The 15,878-nt window shown below is 43.3% G+C and overlaps 1 protein-coding gene across 1 annotated transcript in view; it reads right to left on the bottom strand.

The window, feature by feature from the left end:
- LOC124477998 (roundabout homolog 2-like) overlaps nucleotides 1-10,250 on the bottom strand; it is a 28,083-nt gene extending 17,833 nt beyond the window's left edge. Inside the window, exons 1-2 of the mRNA XM_047036083.1 lie at nucleotides 9,791-10,250; nucleotides 4,586-4,912 (exon numbers count right to left, since the gene is read on the bottom strand). Coding sequence (XP_046892039.1) covers nucleotides 4,586-4,912; nucleotides 9,791-9,848 — 385 coding nt within the window. The 5' untranslated portion in view covers nucleotides 9,849-10,250. The remainder of the gene's footprint in view (nucleotides 1-4,585; nucleotides 4,913-9,790) is intronic.
- Nucleotides 10,251-15,878: the final 5,628 nt, after the last annotated feature.

Raw genomic sequence — 15,878 nt, 5'->3', positions numbered from 1 at the left:
GGTGTGCAGACACACACACACACACACACACACACACCAAGAACATCACGCCCCAGTCCCAAGACTGATTTATCTTAGATACACAGAGTCCCCAAAAGAGGGCTGAAGGAGGGCAGGATCACTCACCAGGGAGACAGTGTTGCCTTCTGATCTCCTTCCCCAAAACTGCTCAGTGAACAAGGCCAAGTGCAACTCTTTGATTCTGAACTCAAGTTAATTTGATCCCTCCTCAACCATGATCTTAAGCCAACTATACAAGAGGATTTTTCATACTGTTTATTTGAGTGTTTTGTGGTGAATACCCAATGGAGTAGAAAATTAGATTTTTTGGGATCCCCATTAGCTGAGAACATCTTAAAAACAAGTATAACTAACAATTTTCTTCGCAAACATATTACTGGACTTATTCTTATGCATATTTATATACACTTGGATAAGCAGAGTGTATAACATACAAAGCTAAATATTCCTATACATTGCACAACGGGTGGCATTAGGTGTTGCCTAACAGTAAAAAAAAAAAAAAATTGCCACCTCAGCTGGAAGTGAGTTCCGTGCAACCATGGCTCATTACAATACTGTGAGCTGTTTGTGCTCTAGATTTAAGAACAGTTTTTAAGACTTCTGGTGGCATGTCTGGTGGGGTATGTGTGTTTGACATGAATGTGACTATACAAACAATTAGGAATTCAGTAAGTTTCTAACAAAAATGTGTAATGCCAGCCTTGCATGTCGTTTACATAAGACCCTATTGTGCATCGAAGGGCAAGACAAGCTGCTTTGCAAGCTACGGTTTTACTAGATCCTTCTTTATAACACCAGATCACCTCCTTCAACAATAGTCTAGATGTGATAAAACTAGATGGCAGGACTTCAGTGTTAGAAGAGAAGAACCTCTTTATTACAGATATTTTCCTCCCCCACAACATAATGCCTTATCCACCACAAGTTACAATCCAAAACAAAACCAAGAAGTTGTTTCCTCTACTTGATCAACAGCTTCGTTGTTCAGCATCAGATTCAGCCAAGGTCTAGAGCTCAAGGAGTTATTGGTCCCAAATACAATTCTTCAGCCACAATGATCTATCATATGTTTAAGACTTGTTTGTTGCTAGTAACATATTCCATCACTGTCGGCAACTCTTCGTTGAGGGTGGCAGTGATGTGGAGTACACATATATTCTCAGTCTGATAACACTCCTGAAGTAGTGACCCAAGCCCAGCTTCACCAGCATGTGATTCAGAATGGGATTGCCAGAATGGGATTGGTGAGTCATCCGCAGCACGTAAACACGAGCATGTCCCACCTCAGGTTCAGGAGGGGAGGGGTGAGCAGGCCATAACCAGTCTGACCCTCTCTCCACAGGCACAACATTGCATGTTCATATTTGTCCTGTATTCCTCTTAGTGTAGATAGATTAGCTTAAAACGTTTTTGCAATCCAAAGAAGGTGGGGCGTGATTGTGTTTCTGGCCAGCTCCATCTATTTTCATAACTATATTTTTTCACGGATATACAGATTAAAAGATTACATCTCCACAGAATATTCATCACTGCCTTTTTAAGTGATATTTATCGCTCCATATATAGCCCTTAGCAGGAGTGCAGCTTTAGCAGAGAGGAGAGGCCATCTGTTGCCGTTTTTAGTGCTCATAGGGAGAGTGTGACAGTAGTCACAACAATTGTGTGCATTGTGTGGCTTTTGTCAGTGTGCTGGGGAAAGGAACCCAAGGGTTCGGGATGCAAGCAGGTTTTCATGGATAAGTGATGTTGGACAATAGAGTGGAACTAAAGTTCACAAGGGCACACCATGAGCTTATACTGCAGTTACTGTCGGAGACTGGTGTTACAGGCAAGCGATGGGGCCCTGTGTTTGACCGGGCGATGCGGGAGGACTGAACACATGGTGGAAGAGAGCCTGCTGAGACAGAGAAGTGATCTTTAAGTGAGCCGCTGGCTGGTCAGCCATTGTTCTTTTGTTCCTGAGTGCAGTAGAAGTAAACCCATTAGAGAGGTGGTCTAATCCTATCCCCTCGCTCCTGTGGTGACAGCTAATAGAGGCTTCGGCTGCACACAGGAGGGATTGCTTTAATCCAGCTATTGTCTGGCTGTGTTTACGGAGGTTAAGGAGGGACTTCTCTGTCTTCAGCCTGGAGACGACGGACAAGTACATCAACTCATCCTTAAAACGTCCCCTCAAATCGTACCGTGTTCGACCTCAGCTCTGATGTGCTCAGTAATCAACTCAGCGGCATTGAATAAATTATTCACTACCTGGCGAATTGGAACGTCTGTGTCTAGCGAGGCGGATGTTCCTCAGGTCTGTTTTCAGAGAGCAGAAGACTGTTAGCGGAGGCCAAGAAACGAACACAAGCCCAAAACATCAGTCCTTCGTAATCCTCCATCAGCAGAGAAAGAGAGACATCTGGCTCTAAAGCCTTTTAAGTTTTATTTTTTATTTGTCCTAGTTTATTCTAATCCAGCTCAGAGCATGTGGCTGTTTTCTCTCTGAGACAGACATTCACATTCGTGGCTTTGAAATAGATACAGCTTTTTCTATTACATAAAAGTCAACTGCCAAAACGGAACACACTTTCTGGAATAAATGAATGGATTCATAGAAAATATATCTCATTATATTGGCTCCACACAACAGCTGAGCAAGTCAACTGGTGAATTGCAGCACTCATGACAGCAACAGAATCTCACAATAGGAAAACGTACTTAGAGGTGGAAGAAATCAACAATGACTACACTGAATTGTAAGTTGCGGGCCTCAAAGCAAATAAAAAGCATTTGAGCATGAAATACATGTCAGTTCAGATGCAAGTGTGTAGTGTGGCGGCTCATTGTGTGGAAGGAAGTCTATGTATCTGAATTTCAAAGCCCTAGAGAATTTGTGGCCAAACACCATACTGGTAAAGAGTCCCGTGTCAGAGGTCAGCTCTAGACATGGATGTATTTCTGCTCCTTGGGTCTGAGCCAAGTTGGAGCTGGTGTGTGTGTGAGTAAAAGTTTCTCATCAACAAAGAAGTCCTTCATGAACAACACAACATCTCAAGGGAATAGTACCATAACAACGTTCTTATCTAACTCATGCAAAGCAAACAGAGACATGGTACATCATCATTATTTATTAGCTGAACAATGAGGACACTGCTTAACTTAACAACAGCTAAAATCTATTTATTTAATAATTATGATCAGTGACCTATGCTCTTTTGTAAAGCTCTCTCTTGGAAGTCGCTTTGGATAAAAGCGTCTGCTAAATGCATGAATGTAAATGTATTAATTTGGCTTAATTAGGCCAAATGTGAGGGCCTGAATGACTAGGTTGACATAATTGGTTATAGAACAAAACGTATTCAGCATCATTCATCAAAGCTCATAAAGGGAGGAGGAGATTTCAAAGCATTTCTTTCATCCACCTGTTGTTCTTCACACTTCCCTTTAACAACACATCACCGCCATCTGTACAAGACCATCAACTCAGACCGACCCCCCTCCACCTCTCCCCTACTCCTGCCAGTCTAATTGGGTCACTAATCACCCAACAGTCTGAAGGTTCCAAGGAGGGGGGGAGGGGGGGGGGGGGCGTAGGTTTAGAGCTAACTCCACCACCATACTGTGTTAGCATATGCCCAGGCTATCCAGAAGCAGTGAGATTAAGACTCATCGCTGATGTTAGTCATATAGAGTCGGGGTGAGTCATTCCATTTCTGGTAGAACGGTGTCATCTTCAGCAACACAGATTAGAACTAAATTGCTGAAAATGTATCAATATAAATATATATTCCTACGGTATGGCTTTATATCTTCTGTGGCGGAAATGTTTGCTCAAGCTACAAGCGTTTATGATTCTCAAATATGAGAGTGGAGGCGGAGAGGCCAGCCCTATTTCTGAACACGGACTTGAGATGAGGTCATCCACCCATGAGGCACTTACAGAGACCGTGGGTGAAGAGTCTTCACTCTACTGGAAGATAAGACGCAGTCAAATTGCTGTTTTGTGTTTTTAACGAGATGACTGTATGGCGGCTAATCTGTTACACTCCTTGCCCTAATCAACACGCTCACTAATCCATTTTCGAATGGCAGAAAGAGCTGCCCTTCAGCTGAGGGTCATGCCACACTGGCGCCAATTAGGAGACACTGGCACGTGGGCGGCTTTGAGGGCCACAGCACAATGCACGCCTCAGCATACACACCTCCACAGAGATGAAAGCCCCCGTTCAGACAAACGAAAGCATGTCCTCACCTGATCCTCATCTGACACTTCCCGACACTCTAGCAGAGCTTGCCTACAACTAGGAAGCTCAATACTGCGCACAAACCCACACACGCGCAGCAAACAAACAAAGTCAGGTGGCTGAGTGGTTAAAGAATCGGGCTAGTAATCAGAAGGTTGCCGGTTTGATTCTAGGCTGTACCAATGACATTGTGTCCTTGAGCAAGGCACTTCACCCTACTTGCCTCAGGGGAAATGTCCCTGTACTTACTGTAAGTCGCTCTGGATAAGAGCGTCTGCTAAATGACTAAATGTAAATCCAATAGAGGAGAATGATTCAAAGACAGGGGGCCTTACCGGCAACTTCCAGTGATGCGTTATGACTGACAGCTTCTCCCAGGTAGTTGCGTGCCACACAGGTGTACACACCCTCGTCTGGCTTGCTGCGTCGTCCGTGGACGATGCGCAGGAAGAAGAGGGAGCCGCTGGGCAGCAGCATGCGGTGAGAGCGAGGGTCGTCTTTGTCCGTCTCCACCCGCTCCCCGTCCTTGTACCACTCCACCGTGGGGGTGGGCCGACCCTCCGCCTTGCAGTTGAGGGTGGCCGGCTCCCCCTTGGACACGACCAGGTCGGAGGGATGCTCCACGATGCGGGGCGGAGAGTCTTCAAAACGAGCTCGAGACCCTGGTCGGTGGAGATAAAGATTGACAGGGTTACCTGCGACACATGATACCTCATAAGCGAAGGCTTAAAGAATGATCAATATAAATCAATGTTTAGTTACATTTTGGTAGGGTTATACATAATGATGTCACTCCCAACTAGGCTTCCACCGTAATAACAAACAGCATAAGCAGCATGAATAAGTATACCAGTGAACAGATTTAATCTCCACCCTTTGTGAAGAAGGGTGGAGATTTTTTTTTTTTTTCGAAGAGGGTTACCAGCACATGGTTTTGAACTAAACATTTGAAATGGTAATGGTCAATCTCACTGTCAGCCAGGACTCCTGTACTATGGAAACATAGCTAGTGGGGAGCTTAAATGAGATTTAGAAGGGGAGATAGTGAGAGCGAGATCTAACTTGAAGGAATGAGAGAGAAAATAGAGAATTTCCCATATGTTTCTCTCTTGGGATCCATTACCTATCCTCTCTGCTCTGCAAGGGAAGAGGACTACTACTCCCAAATACAGGCTCCAGCAAGGCTTTTAGAGCTGCTGTGCATCTACTGTAACAATATGAAGTCTAAGGTTGGAATATGAATCATTGAAATACAAAATAAATAAAAAAACACCTACGAATTCCATTAAACTGATGGATAGCCGACCTAAAAGCAGAGTGTCTATCCAATGGTCCCATGCCACCCTGTACAGTACCAGTAGTCCTCCCCCCCTCCCTTCCGTCTCTGGATCATCTCTGACAGCATGACAATCTTCCATCACCAGAATCGTATGCCGGGAGCAGAATTCTGCAACCTACTGACATACTGTGCGTGTCGCTACATTATACTTACATCTGAGGCGTCTGGATTAATCAGAGCTTTTAGCAGTAAAGCAGATTCACTCATCTGATCCACATCAGGCCATGCCCAACACAGGCATGAACCTGAGGTAAACATCCAAACAGCAATCCCAGAACTAAGACCTGCAGGTCACCCACCAGGCAGCTAAAGCTAATGCAGGATGTGGATGAGTGCTCATGGAATCAGATGCCGAAGAGCCTGCAATGAGCAATACCTCTTTATCGCGTTCCCTTTCTGGAAGTGCTGATTTATATAAAACTGCATGCTCACCACAACAAACCAAGTGAAGCAAATATTGCTCATTTCATACTCATTTTAAACTATTCCCCTCTTAACTGTGGGCTTCCCGCTCTTTCCCGGGGTCATATTTGCTGTTTTCACTCTCTCAAAGCCTACCCAATTCCAGCTGGAGGTTTTTATGACCTGTGTATAATTCAGCTTGGTTTGTGATTTGAATATCTGACTGTATTCCTCCACAGGGTTTGAAATACAACACAAGGTAAGAGGCTCTATGTCCCATATTGCCATTATTGTAACTTAGAATAACGATAGTCCTCGCAGTGAAGGCAACAGGCCATGGTTCCATCTGTTTTATAATATTGTTGGAGACAAGAAGTCTTCCACACTGAAAAGACACCTTTATCTGTCAGTGTGACATACATCTACACACTCCTGTGGCAGCTGTGTAATCAGAGTAGACTCTATGGCACCTTGGGCATTCTCCCCTGATGACCGTCTGAAGAATAATCACAGCCGTGTTCAATTCATGACAGGAAGATTGGCGTGCGGAGAGTAGAAGCCCCTTTCAAAGACAGAAACATAGCCCTTCATATTTGTGACAAAGAGAAAAACATGTCAGTGACAAAACCAGAGGCCACCTAAAAAGCTTTGCTCACCCTCAACACCCATGGCCCAATTTACTCTGGACAGCCTTTAATGGAATCCTCTGAGAGTTGAATGTTCAAGGGGAATTATTTGGGTGTGTAACTTTATTTGCTCAGAAAAATATGATTCTAGGTCATTGAAATCAACGTGCAAAATTAATCGAATTCAAATTATGAAAAAGAGAGAGGGGGAGAGGCATATTCATGGCCCCACACTTCCACATGAATGGATGAACTACACAAACACAGCCACATCTTCACCACTTTCACAAAATCTTCTGTCAAGATCCATTCTGTCCAACTGTTATGTAACGTTCATCAAGTCTTAATTTTGCACAAACTTCTAAGTAAGAAAAATGTGCGACAAAGAAAACTCCATCACTATCCAATGTCTGTAAGCATAAGGAGAGCTTGACCGCAAGATTGAATTGTAGGTAACCTTGAGGATTCTTTCAGATGGTAGGGGCCCTGTGAATGACATGGCTTCACAAAATGTGATAAAGGATTTCTCCATGAGAGAAGGTTGAGCAAGGAGAGAATCTGGTGATGGCTATCATCTCTCCAGCTAATGGAAAAACTGCTCCTGTGTTATGGTCATAACCCATTTAGTCACAGGCCCACTGTCCATGTTGGTGTCAGGAATACAACTGACTTTCAATTCCACACTTATATTAAAATTTTCATCCACATAAGGCCTGCTCAAATATCACCATACAACATGATTATGTGAAATAACTGTGCGGCCATCTATTATGTATGCAAAGATGACAGCAGTACAAAAAAACATCTCACATTCGCCGACAACTTGAAAGAAAGCTATTTATTCGTGGAGCTAATGAAATAACCCACACCGTGCCAGTGTAGTCGCACACAAAAGCATACACTCTGACAGAACATCTAACAAATCGTCTTAAACTGCATCAACAGACACCCACACACGCGTTGGCTAGTAGCTTCTGGTACAATTCTGCCTTATTTAATACAAATCGTTAGCAGTGATGGACCCAGAGGGAAGATCAAGTGATATCTTTAAGGACCCGGTTGATTCAGTCTATATTTGGCATATGGCTTCAAGCTGTAGCATTACATAATAGGGGTCCTTTCATTAATTAATATTGTTGTGGCAAGAATTCCCCCACAATCCAAAAAAAATAAAAATCTATTAAGCATGCGTGAGTCCCTTCCTCTCCCGGGGCATGAGTGTTCTCCTGTCATTCTAATATGGTGTGAATTAAAGTCAGGGAGCTTCCTGCTTCACTTCCAACGCTGTTGTCGTCCATTTTCAGAGTGGCCCTTGAGGAACAGTCTGTTTGAGAAACAGAAGTTGTCGTCCCCCCCCCGTCCCCCCCCCCGGCTGTGGTATTTAAAATATCTTCCTGGGCATGCAGCCGTGGGGAGAAATGGGAAGACAGACGGCTGAGTGTACCTGTTGAAAACAGCCAGAACCCTGGTTGACACACCAGAGGTAAATGGGACAGCACTCTCAGCTGACAGAGGCTTGTCTCTGGGGCAGGTTGCCATCCACCACAGATTTTTTCGTGCCTTTTCATTTTTATGTTCCACCATCTACATAACGAGGAGACGTCCAGCCGTGGCTAGTGGAAGTCCTAAGGCTGAGGAACGGGTACTTTTGGAGTGCTGTCAACTCAGGACGAATTTGCATTTGCACTAATCTCATGCGCTCTTTCTGAAAAGGACTCGCAGCCTTTGTTTCGGCAACTGTCCTTGCCCCATGTTTAATCTCAATGATGGCATCCCTGAATCAGAAGTAGGACATCATTCAGTGTATATGACTCAGACCTGGTATGGACTGTAAACAGGCTCTGCTGTTGTTTCATCATCCACAGGCCATTTCATTAAGTTGAGCTCTGAGAGGCTTTACTGAACCCAGAGCTACGCTTTCACTTAGTAACTAGGGGGAGGAGACAACGAACACACACATATCTATGAGGGCTTCTTTTCCATTACTGGTTTTGTTGAAAGGTTGTTTAGATCACTAGTGTATGACAACAAACACAGCAAGGGCTCTGAATTCTGCCGAAGTGCATAGAAAGTTCCACAATTTGTCATCACTAATTGTGCAGCAACTAGCTAGGTCATTTGGACCTGTCTATCAGGAAAAGAGCTCATGCGAGCCACGTTATTTGCAGAGACATCACATAGACAGCACCCAATATGTTGAGGGAAGACAGCAAGCTCTGGCAATTTTGTCTATCTTAAAACCTGAGGCATGCAATTCTGCCTTTCGACTAGTTCAATCGAATGCAATTTGTGGCCCGACCCTCTGTTCCATGCAATCAAACAGGGGTTTAAGACAACACAGACAATTTACTCCCACACAAGCTTGAAAACTACTTGGAAGGCATTGACTTATTGATGGAAGCAGTTCAGCTTCTAAGACTGACTAGGCAGGGAAAACTTAGTTTTAGATCAATTCTGTTTTCAAGATTAAACAGCATTGGTCTGTCCTGAACTGTACATTACAACACAAGGACTATTTTTCTCCTTATTTGAATACTAAGAAAATCATCATTTACAACAACAACAACAAAAACACTTGGACAAAAATAGGACACATGTTGCCAACATGTGTCCAAAATGTAATGCTTTGGAAGCAGTCTTGAGGGGATTTGTGACTAACCATTAATATAGCATATTGTAAACTGGGTAACAAAACATAGATAACAGCAGTATTCAAATCAATCAAGACGTTCATAAATCTGGTCAATAGAACATCTGAACATCTGGAGAAAAGCGTAAGACATTTCAGGATGTGTGAATCATATCACGCAATGCACTTCACTACACGCACCATATGGCACCAGTGTAAGCGCGTGTGTGTGCCTGTGTGCGTTTGTATGTGCCTGTGCGTGCCAGCGTGTGTGTGACCAATAGCCTATATTTATTTGGGGTTTGGGGGTGAGGGGTTCAATGCAACTCTGAACACAATAATATATTACAGAGACGATACATTTAAATGATTCCCAAACTATTTTTTTTTTTTCAAAAGAAAATTAACAAATGTGTAGCACTTCCATGCAGTCCCGAGTAAAAACATAGCTAAATCATTAACACATAATCACACAATTAATGCATTAAGCCGTGGTAAACGGTAGTCTGCAGTCAAGGTTTTTATCAGAGATTTAGTGTTTTACCTTGGGAGATACAGACGATTGCAAGCACCAACAGCATAACACAGTTATGTGTCCCCATCTTCGCTGACAGGTCCAAGTCCACTTGAAATATAGCCTATATATTGTGTTGCATACGGTATCCAAATGTGTAAATAGAATAATCTATTACAATTTAAAGCTTTTGTTTATCTGTAGTCTTTGAATATGTCAAAATCGTTCCGCTGAACTTTATAAACTCTCTCGGACCGCATGATAATAGCGCTCGAAGAATCTAAAAGCGACATAGCTTCATCTTCACTTTGTCCGTAATGTGCGGCCGCAAAAACATGTTTACAATCGTTCAACGAAACTCCAAATATTTACTCAGAAAGTCATTGACAAAACCAGCAAAAACAACGTCTAAATCAAATAATGATACAACACAATGCCGATAAAGTCAAGTTACTTTCCAGCTCCCGTGGCGCTATGCGACTCATTGACAGACCACCAATTCACGACTGTCAATCGATGCACATGCTTAGCTACATAGCGTAGACTACAAAACCCAAGGCAGACTAAGAATCTATTCTTAAAGAGACAGAGGCGGCATCTGCTCGAGCTTGACCTGTTTGCTCGACCCTAAACCCTCATGCGATCATCAGCTGCTGTGATGTTGTGACGGCCGATCAGGCTTAACACAAACAAGTTATTTTATTATCATAAGGTCTTTGTAAATACAGGTGTCAGTTGCATTACACATGGCCGGTTGCAACATCATTGCAAGCAATGATCAGAGCAATCAAGAAGACATTAGAGAAATCCAATAAACCTTTACCTCAGTCATAAGTATTAAGTATTGTTATAGATTATGACATTGATAACTGGAGCTATCATAGAATAGGCTCTCCACCCACTAAAATATCAATATCTGTGGTTCTTGTTATGTTATTTAGTTTGGCTTCAGTCTCCACAGATTGTCATTTCTAAAGCAGGTGCTGTTTGTTTCACACACACTACTCCTTCTTATTGATCTGCAATCTGGCCCTGGCAGGGTCTCTGAAGCCTGGCTCCCTTCTGGGAGAACGACACACTGCTCCCCAGGGAAGGCTCTGTTTCATCCAGCCCCCTCCCGTCACAGCCCAGCCTCCCGGCATCCCTGGCCTTTGCCCTCTCACAGCATTGTCTCTGTGTCGTTCACCGAGAGCCATACATGATGGAGAGGGCCGTGGACTAGAAGGCGCCTGCCCTCCATTGTCCCACTGAAAGGGGCTGAAAATTGGACAACGGAAGAGGAGTCCAGACGCCTGTCGCGGGACATATCACAAAGAGAGGCTAGAGCAGCATTAACCCTGGCCCCAGTGGAAGAGGGTTGTACCTTATCAAGGACCAGATCGGCTGAATGGAGCGCAGTCGTGGAGGACTCAATTGAAATGTTGAGGTACATTGACTCCTTTGGACATGCTAGCCTTAGTTAAACACCTATATAGTTTACCAGAGGCCAGTCCTGGAGCCTCACTCCCACACCGGGTAGATTCCCCCATCTTCTTCTTTACCCACAATGCAATGGCGTCTTTGTGACTTTGAGTGACAATGATTTTGATTGTTAATGCTATGCACACATCAACAGAACATATAGTGACAAACTCAGATTTAATCAATGTAAATTTCAGCGGAAGCATTCTGGATTGTTGTTTTTTTCTTCAAAGACAGTGCGGATGTGTGTGTGTCTGCGTGTGCGCATGTGTGTGTGTGTGTGTGTATGTTATGTAGGAAATGGGATTCAGATGGCTGAGCGGTGAGGGAGTCGGGCTAGTAATCAGAAGGTTGCTGGATCGATTCCCAGCAGTGCCAAACAACGTTGTGTCCTTGGGCAAGGCACTTAACCCTACTTTCCTCGGGGGGAATGTCCCTGTACTTACTGTTAGTCGCTCTGGATAAGCGCGTCTGCTAAATGACTTTAATGTAAATGGGAGTAAGGGATAGAGAATAGTGGGTTCAAATGGGTACAGATGGTGGGCCTAGCTGGTCTGTCTCTGGTGAAAAATGTGAGGTTCAGCTGTCCGCTATTTGCCCCAAGCCCTGACCTCATGTCTCCTTGTAAACCGTCTGGCTCCAGTTCCTTGCCTGCTCTCCGCATTGTTCTTCCCTTTCTTAAAATCCAAGGCCATAAACTAGAGCTGCAAGTACGAATTTATATTTACTGACCCAAACAATCACACCAAAACCAACAACCCTCAACTTGTGATATGGCGTTTCAGTCAGGTTATGTCTGAACTATACACCCCCTGCTCACTCATGATGGTTTTCACTGCACTGCGGTTGTTTTCCTCTACCTACCTAACCTACCTACCAAGCTCACCTGAGGTCTGTCCTCCGCACACACAAAGAGGTCCTTAGATGTTGACCTCTGTGCTACCGAGATCAGCAGCTCCCATTAGTCACTGGTACAGACCCCTTTGTCTTGCATCAGCCCCACTGTGTGAGAGACCTTCAGTCAGCTTGGAGGACTTCAGGCTTTATTTATAGTCCTGGTGTCACTGCGGCACAAGGCCAGTGGCAGGTCATTTACATCCAATACAACAGAGTGCTAAGGTAAGCAACTAATATCACAGCAACATTTGGCTCCCTGCCCAGCTTTTCTCATTTCAGATCCTTTGGCAAAGCAATATATGGCAATATACACATCCTCTTGTCATGCCCTCGAAACGTCGGTTAGCAAATTGCGTGAGGGTTCTATTTGTATTGAGTGCTCTGGAGAGAGGGAGAGATGCTACGCCGCTCTAATACTCAGCTTTCATCCATCTACCTGGAGACCACTGCTGACTCCTGCTGGATCTGAGCCACAAACCGTTAATGAGGCTGTAAATGAGCCAAGGAGAAATTTCACTCACTCTTTCTCTTATCCAATCTACTCTGCATTTACTCTGCCTTATCAATCTGTTGCCACTTCCAGAGTACTCACCTATCACTGAAATAACAACTTAGCAGTACAGAACACAAACTATCTAGTAGGCCTATCTCTCATTGAAAACGCCAACACGGTAATTAAAACACATTAAAACCAATTTTCTATCTTCTTGTTCTTTTGGGGTAATCATCACCGCCTTTTCAGATCCCGTGTCTGGTGCCAGAGATGTTTTTATTTCTGTAGCCGAAACACTCCCGTCAGTCAGCTGGAGATTTGTGACTGAGAACAATGATGGGGTCAATGAGTTATAGTTCTCTTGATCTTCCACGCTCTGTTCTGATGGACATCTGTGCTCCATGCAACCATTAAAGTGCTCAGTGCACCCTCTACTGGCCGCATACAATATCCCTTCACTCATTAACCTGTCTTTGAATTTCCACACAGACTTTCATATGTTATATAGATTTTTTATGCTACATAAGTGAAACTTTTTTAAATACCACACTATGCTGCACACAATTACATGCACAATACTGCCAATCTACGTTTCTGTAATATAAAAAAACAAATCTGCAAAATAATAAATATTAATGAAACGTAGTAATACCCTATTTAACCACTAGAGAGTCACAACTCAGCGTATGGAAGAATTTATAAAGGTACAAGGCAAAGGATACATCATCATAAGATAACAAATACCTTAATTTTAAGTTTATAAAAATAAACAACAAAATACACGAGCCACGTATCATAATTGTCCTTCATTGCTGTTTTGATCTGTTGTAGGCACTAAACTGAGGGTAAGGCATTCACCGCAGATGGCTGGGAAAAATGATCCCAGTGTCATTATCTTCTGAGTCTGAATTGTCTATGGCCACCAAACTTCCTCATCATTGTGTCCTATAAAAGTGCTTGCAGCAGGATCTCCCCTTAACATCTCATCTCCTAGTGTCACATCAGAGCTGGGAAATAAACAGGTGGTGCCTTCACTACCTAGATATGACATGGTAAGAATATAAACTACATTTTCAGTTTGACATTTTCATAGAAGATGGAGATAAGATAGTAATCTGAAAAAGGCAAAAAAACATATCTGAATCCGCCTCATTGCCCAGATGCAAGTATAAGGCTCAGATAAGATCATAACCCATGTACCACCCTCCCTCCAGAACCAATCTGCTCTGTTATGTCCTACATACAGTGAACAGTGGTAAAGCTCCCCCGCTTGGAAGGCCCCCTCTCTTTGCTAACATAACGCGAATATCAAGCCTCACAAACAATCTCTGTAGCTGTCCGCCAAAGCTGCTGTCATGGCAACTACCTTATCGGCCCTCGGAATCTGAGATGTGAGTATTTGCCTTGGGGAATAGGGAGCGTTACAGGTTGCTAATAGACCACCTCATGTCACCAGTCCCTAAAGAGCAGACGCGTGAGCCCCAATCCTAAATAGCTTATTATCGGTGACTATGTGAAGCGGGTGAGGGGTGTCCTGTTGACACAGTTGTGAAAATAGTCACAAATCATGACAAGGTCAGACTAGCAAGATTGAACTCACCTTCCCTGGGGATAACTGCCTTGATTGTCAATTGAACAGACAACAAACATTTAACAGGAGAGGACTGCTTTTGACATAATTTTGCAATAATAAAAAGCAAATGATTAATTTCAGTTTCTAGACAGTTCTTTCATACAGATGCTGATAGAACAAATACAATGTGTGTCTACCAATCTTCTTACTCACCATTCAAAATGCTTGCACTGAGAGTTTTCATAGAGAAGGATGATTTAATAGCTGGATTGGTAAAATATGCTCGGTAACCAGCATCTGTGCTCTTGGAAGTGGTAAAAACATTTAACTGGAAAAGAGTCAGAATCAAGTCCAGCCACATAATGATTCATAATTGAAAAAAAAAAAAAAAAACTTAAATTGTTATTTCTGCTATTCCCAAAGATGCGATCCACTTGTTCTTCCTACCATGAGAACCAACACACTGAAAATTCAACTGTTTGCCATAGAAAACAGTCCAAAAGTCTCATCCCTCTTGCTAATCTTTCCCTGTAAAAGTCACCTAATAGCCCCTCTCTCAGTCAATCACAGCTTGTCTCTCTCTCTCGTTCATACTTGCGTCACCTCTTACCTCTCGTCTGCCACTCTGCAGCTTGGTGACTGGGATGGAATGCCTGCCCTTCTGGCTAACACAGGTCAATATGGAGAACATGCAGACAGCCCTACCCATGAGATTAACAGTGAATACACATATAAGGGCAAAAACAGAAACAGAAAGGTTCCCCATTCTTGTAGTAGTGCTACCTCAATCTCCTCTGTCACATATAGAAACATGTGTTTGACTCTCCCTTGTACCTCTGACCTTTGACCCATCTGGCCATGTATGGAGCACTATTACTGGAGGAGCATCCTGAAAAAAACTGAGTGCTAGAGAGATGGGATTGTAATCGCAGACTGATCTGTAGTTTCTCTTCTTTCTTCTTTGTTCCTCTCATTAGGTGGGCATTCACAGCTGAGGAAGAAGGAGAGAGCTCTGCTTTGTATTTGTTAGTGTTGGTTCTTTACAGCCAATTAAAAGACTGCCCAGAGAGGACTATCTTTGGACATTTCTGTCTGTTCTTCGATGATTTAGGATTAGGTTGAAAGTTAACATTTGAATAGGCCCGGTTGACCTGAAGTCGACTTTGTCCAAATGAAACCATATTCTAATGAAGATAGATCGGAATCCAAAGCAGAGTTTAGCAAACAGAGGATTTTTACTGTGAGATTCGGGGGGTGTCCACATGTGCATTACATAACAGTGTGATAAGCACACTGTATGCAGGTTTATGGCACACAAATATTCTCTCTATATAACACAGTCTACACAAACCAAATGTGTCCTGTAAATGGCATTTGCATTCATTGGTCAGATTATAGTCCTTCCATTCTGAGGTAAACTGATGTTCCACTCGACCACTAGATGGCAAAGGAGAATCAAAAGTCAATGTAAAACCAGAAGATCCCATAAAGCTACTTTAGATGGGATGGAATTCACTTTAAATGTGACATTATCCTCAGCTTGTTTAAAAAGGCAGAGGTGAATAGTAGTACAAAAGAGTTCAATAGAATCATTCATTAGAGCAGGCTGACTATCAGTGAGTCAAGGCCAAGTCCTGTCTCCCACCAGGCATTGCGATAAGGGCTTCTATCCTGTCAGACATGTTTAACAAAGA

The sequence above is a fragment of the Hypomesus transpacificus genome, chromosome 15 (genome assembly GCF_021917145.1).
Source record: "Hypomesus transpacificus isolate Combined female chromosome 15, fHypTra1, whole genome shotgun sequence".
NCBI lineage: Eukaryota > Metazoa > Chordata > Actinopteri > Osmeriformes > Osmeridae > Hypomesus > Hypomesus transpacificus.
Note: the sequence above shows the minus strand (reverse complement) of the source record. Positions and strands in the feature narration are given on the sequence as shown.